Genomic DNA, 5,932 nt, shown 5'->3' with positions numbered 1-5,932 from the left:
TGAACCTGATTTTGCTGGTCTTGCTTGAGTTTTTGATTTAATTCAATTTTACCAGTAACTGCAGATGAAAACAAATGCAGAGTGAAACAATCTGTTATTAGAAGCATTTATTGTCTTCCTTATGAAAATTTCACTCTAAATTAAGCTAGTATGATCCCCAAAAAAACAAAACAACAAACTATTAGAATACAGTTATATCAGAATGTAAAATAAGTAAATTAAAATTTTGATGGCAGGAAGTTTGGAACATTATTTTCAATATAAAAATGAAATACCAGTTTTGTATGACCTACCTGTATCCCACATGTGTTTTTTCTCTTGTTTTTCTTGGCTTACTTGTAGAACAGTTCTGCTTAAATCAACCCCTAGCAGCTTAGCCTCCTGCTGAGCAATTTTTCGTTCAACATCCCTAATATCAGTCTGAAAGTATGAGGAAAAGTACTATTACTATTGTATTAGTGTTTAACGATGTATTTTTTCATCTTTGACACACAAGAACAAGCTTGGGGCTTGAGGCACACATGACTTGAGACCTTCAAATTTATCTCCTCTGCTGGAGTAATGTCACGACATTAGCAGTAGCGTTACGTCAGCACACAGGCTCTTAGAAACCGGCATACCCAATTGTGAGAGGAAATTGGTCAGTATGGATGGATGGGCTTCTGATACCCCCAGGCTACCTCCGAACAGCTACATGCGCTACCCTGCAACAACAGAACTGCTGGAGCCTCAGGAGCTGCTGCCATCTCCCACCCGTGAAATGCTCTCAGTCCTCTGCCTGGCCCCAGGTTCTCTACATAGCTGTCCCTCTTGTGGTCCCAGTCGAGCAAAGATGTCTTGTTGGTAATAAAGGCATGTAGGAGCCTCCTACATCAGAATAGTAACAAGTGTAGGATATCCATTCCCCTTTACCACATATTCAGATGGCACAGAACAAGCAAGCACATGTGACAAGATTTCAGAAAGTACACAGAGTAGATGCTGAGAATACACTGAGCTATGATGACTATGAGGACTGAAAAACACTTTGGTGTACTTGTGTTTGTGCTCAAGTTCTGGATTATGCCTCTTTTCCCAGTTACTAGAGCAGAGAATTGAATCAGAACTCAAGGGACTCTGTGGTCCTCAAAAGAAAAAATCATTACATAAAACCTTAAGTTTTATTAGTATCAAGACCACCTACGTTATGTTGTCTTTTAAAATATTTTTACTTTGCTTGAAAAGTCTTATGACCACAAAGATTTTTCATATGGTTGAGTAACTACATACTTAAAAGCTAGCAATTGAGTATCATTTTATTTATTAAAAGAAATAGCCAAAGCATACCTGGTACCTTTCCATTAGAGTTATATCTTGTAAACGTGCCTTGGCACCTTCCTCCTCAGACAAAGTTGTCCGCAAGACTATTTCCTGTTCTTCTATCTCACCCTTCAGGCCTGTTAAATCCCTGTTTGCATTCTGTATCTTGTTCTTCAAGTCTGGTATGTCCCTATCTTGGAGTTCAACTACAGTTTGCCTTAAATAAAGTACAAATCCATAAAATTTCCTTTGTCAAAAACAGCAGCATAAATTCAAGACATTCAAGATCACAAAATCTGCGATATGATTTAATAGTGGAAGACTAAATTTAGCCAAAATAGTATCTCCTTAACCTTGATCACATTCGACTTAAGCTTATGTTCTATACCCAGCTAAGGTAACACATCCCTCATTTTAGACAGGTGAGGTGAAATAAACAAGCAAACAAAATCTCTTTTGGTTTTTAACTTAATTACAGCAAGTGCTCACGACAGGGTCTAGATCCACTGTACAAGAGTGCCCTCTTGTGAAGGGAAGGTTTACCCCCTCCACTGTATTCTCCAAATTCTCTCAGAACAACGGCAAATTTCTTGAGACTACAACCTCTTTATCTACTGGCAGGAAACCTGCATAATCTTACTTTAAATGCTGTTCATATGCTAAGAAAAAAAAAAAAAAAAACAACAAAACGGGACTCTGACACAATCTCTTTAGGGCTAGTGTTATTTGCTTATGTTTTGGAAGGAAGAAGGAACAGGAAGAGAAAAGGGAGGCAACAACAGAGTTGCCCATCTAGTATTTTCATAGTTTTAGAAATACAGACAAATTCAGCCTGGAAACTGGAAAATACTGCAGGCACCTTTTCCAAATTTGTTAGTATTACCTAAACTTTATACTAACTTGCAAGTACTAAAAAAATAACACCCTAAAGGTTTTGTTTTTTTTAATTAACTAAAATAAAGGAATCAATTCAGTCCAGTCTAATATGGGTTATCAGTATCAGAGACAGAAATGCATTCCCAACTGATGAAATTGCATATAACTGAACCTCAGAGAAACATAAATGGCATTGGGAATCCACTGTAACATCCAGAAATGCCTTTCTAGAACATCGTAATTCATACAAAACTGCCAGCAACAGAAAGTATTGTTAAAGGAGATATAAGTCAAGATATTATTAAAGGGTGTCTAATATAGGTTCAGTTTCCACTCTGTCTAGACAAGCTTCCATTTCAGCATTTTTAAGAACCATATTTAAGGTGACATTAGTATGAAAATATTTCAGTAGCAACAAAAACAGCCTGTCCATTTTAAATTACAATAATAAATAACAAGGAGGGGAACTGTGCCTGTCTAGTGTAAATAATCAGTATATAATCGCTTTTTCCGTCTCGTTCTCACAAGAAGCCCCAAAGGACCAGTAATACTAAAAATATAAAATAGCTTAATATTAAAGTCCAAATAAGCAGAGAACAAATGCTAGCAAAATACTTATCTCAACAGTGAGATTTTTAAAATTAATTAACTAGCCCTAAAATAAAGCTTGTTATGTCTACATAATTTTTAATAATGAAAAACCAAGCATTGGAAAGGAAACAGCTTGCAACGATATGGTTTAAGTACTTTACCGAAGTGGTTTAAGACTCATCATTTCATCACGTTTTTTCTCTTTTCTTCTAAGCTCAGACTCTGTTGACTTCAGTTTGTCTGGAGCAAGACGCAGCTTAGACTGCAGATCACTAATTACATCTTGCAGTTCAGCCTCTGTTTGAAAAACTCTTTGACAAACTGGACAACATGACTGGTTCTCCTCTGTCAGTTGTGTAATGAACTGCGAATAAACTGCAGTGGCTCCAGCAAGCACAGCTGATTTAAAAAGAAACAAAAGACTTTATGTAAAAACATAAAACAGTGCATAAAAAGATCTGAACTAGGTAAGTATTTACCATAAATGAGACAAAATTATAACCCACAAAGTCACAAAGATAGGAAACTGGAATGGCCCTAGGCGACCTGAGTTCAGTGCTGCCCCTGCTTTCAGCATGTTGCCCTAGACCAACTCCTGAAGTCCTCGTCAACCTGAATTATTCTACAAGTCTCTTTTATTAAGCCATGCTCATCCCTCTGTAATTAACCGTGGAAGGGAGTACTGCCTTCAGAAATTACTTTCTTTCAGTGAGTAGTAGGCCCTACGGGCCAAACCCATGCCAGACGGCTGGTTCTGTACTTGTCTTCACGCGTGGCAGACCGAAGCACTCAAACATTTCCTTAGCTTTGAGGTCATAATCTACATACACAATAAGCCAAAACACACACTTCATTTACACAGAATAAGAGAATTAACTGAAAGAATTAAAACAATTGATTCTGTTGTTACATCCCTCAAGTGTAAAACTGAAAGAGTAGTAAAGGAAAATTTTTTTTAAAATACTAAGATTCAGTAATAATTTCCCTTAAGTCAGTTTCTTGTTCATCCTGCACAAGCAACAGACTGTCTCACTATTTGTGGCTTACTTTTAAAACAAGCTTTTGAGAAAAAAAGTAGAGCTAAATATGAATTTACCTCGCTGTTTTGAACTTTTTTCAATTTCATCTTGAAGTTTGGTCAGATCACTGTCAAAATCTTTGCTTCCACAAACATCAAAAAGTTTTGATTCATGAAGGGACAACTGTTCTTCTTTTTTTCTTAGCTCTTTACTGACATAAGTTTTATGATATTCTACTGATGCCAGTCGTTTGCTGAAACATCAAGGCATAAACTCTTTTATTACAAAAACCCGAAGATTCCAAACTGTTTAAGCAAAAACAAACACATGGGAAGTTACTCTGAAATTGGTATTACAGAGCTGTTCACCAGTTCTTCTTTAATAATTTTTCAGGAAATTTATAGCGTCAACTTTGTTAATCTAAGTACAGCATAAAGTGGTGCATTTTAATTCCCTTTTGTTTTCTGGATGCTTACTGATGAGAAACTAATTTCTAATGACAAAGCCATAAAAAATTTTATAAAATAATACAATATCAACTTTTTTCCCCTACAGCAATTATTGCTTATGAGATATTATTGAAGCTCTCAAGCAAAGAATGTTGGCATCCTTCTACTCATGTTCCATACTTTTGCATTATGCAATATTCTTATACTTAAAATTTTGGGGTTTTTGTTTTGTGGACGTTCAATGTCTATCATTGCATAGTGTGCTGATGTTAGCTACTCTTTCTAACAAATTGTTTTATATAATCAAATGAAATCAGGAACAGGTAATCACACATGAGCTCATGATATAGTCACTAATCACTCTGTAACTTGTAAGAACAAGTCAGAAGACCAGCAAGTTCCACCACCCAGTCACATTCATTCAGCTAGGATTAGTATAAACAATTAAGGATGTTCCAGAACAATATTTTGCTATCTGCTTTTAGTGCTGCCTTTGACATAGAACAAATGTTGTGATTTTATAAACTAGCACTAACTCTATCAGCTATACATTACATAAATTCTGCAGGATGCCTTCTTTGATTTTGCAGAGACCTAAATAAACAATAATGAATTAAAGTAACAAGTACGTTAAGCATATTAAACTTTCCAACATCTAAAATTACATCAATACTTACAGAGACACAGCAATTAAATTAATACCTACTTCAGGCCAGCAAGATTATCCCTCGTCTGATTAATCTTTCTATTTTTATCATGAAGCCAGTCTTCAAGTTGGTTTTTATTCGGAAAATATCCCAAGAGTGATGTCAGTTCATCAGAATGTCTTGATTTTACTTTTCTGATCTGCTCTTCTTTGTCTGCCTGGGAAAATGAAGCATTTAAAATTAATTTTTTCATATCTTCAAGTTTATGTCACTCAATTCGTTCACGGAGTTAATGGCTTCTATGAAGTGAGACAGAAGCTTTACATATGATTGTTGATAAACACTTGCAAAATACAAAAATCTTGAAGGGACTGTATTAATATCATGTCCCTCTTATGAGATGGTAGAAAAATTACTTTGTCTTTTTTCAGCATCTCCATTTGTGTAATTGTCGTGGTCTGTAGATTCAACTGTTCCATCTCTTGATCCAACTTCCTAAGAGCTTTGTCCAGGTTTATTTTCTCGTTTTGCAGAGTTCGTACTTCCAGTTCAAGTGTTTCTACATTGCTGTTCTTCTCAGCCTTCTCCAGCTCATGTTCCTAAACAACAAATAAAATCCCAGAAGACTTAAATAATTACACTAATTAATGAAGTTTTAACTAAAGGAAACTGAACAAAGCTCCTAAGCTGCCCAGTAGCAGTATCATTAGCTCTTACAGGAATGACACGTAAAGATTTGTAAAAAATACATGAAAAAGGACAAAGGCTGTGATGTTGGCATGGGGAAAGTAAAGCAGGTACTGGATGCACTGTTCTGAAATGCAGTACTGCCCCAAGTTACTCATGCTTTTACCATAAGCCATAACCCACATGATTTAGCTTCAGGAAGCTCACTCGTATTGTACTGGGGTCTGCGTGGCCAGGGCTTGGTAGCGATGGGGCTGCAGGGGCGGCTTCTCTGAGAAGCTGCCAGAAGCTTCCCCCAGGGCTGATGGAGCCAATGCCCGCGGCTCCAAAATGGACCCACCGTGGGCCAAGGTGGAGCCCATCA

At 36.6% G+C, this 5,932-nt stretch overlaps 1 protein-coding gene across 1 annotated transcript in view; it reads right to left on the bottom strand.

Moving 5' to 3' along the window:
* The window catches only part of LOC104627168 (DNA repair protein RAD50-like), a gene marked incomplete at its 5' end in the record, with an annotated part of 15,091 nt that extends 9,611 nt beyond the window's left edge, over nt 1-5,480 (bottom strand). The window contains 8 exon segments of the mRNA XM_010295291.1: nt 1; nt 3-58; nt 294-420; nt 1,327-1,516; nt 2,928-3,165; nt 3,863-4,038; nt 4,941-5,098; nt 5,298-5,480. The exon segment at nt 1 is cut by the window's left edge and continues 158 nt beyond it. Coding sequence (XP_010293593.1) covers nt 1; nt 3-58; nt 294-420; nt 1,327-1,516; nt 2,928-3,165; nt 3,863-4,038; nt 4,941-5,098; nt 5,298-5,480 — 1,129 coding nt within the window.
* Between the last annotated feature and the right edge of the window lie 452 nt (nt 5,481-5,932).

The sequence above is a fragment of the Phaethon lepturus genome, unplaced genomic scaffold, assembly GCF_000687285.1.
Source record: "Phaethon lepturus isolate BGI_N335 unplaced genomic scaffold, ASM68728v1 scaffold20519, whole genome shotgun sequence".
NCBI lineage: Eukaryota > Metazoa > Chordata > Aves > Phaethontiformes > Phaethontidae > Phaethon > Phaethon lepturus.
The sequence above is the reverse complement of the archived record's forward strand: the minus strand, read 5'-3'. Positions and strand labels throughout refer to the sequence as shown.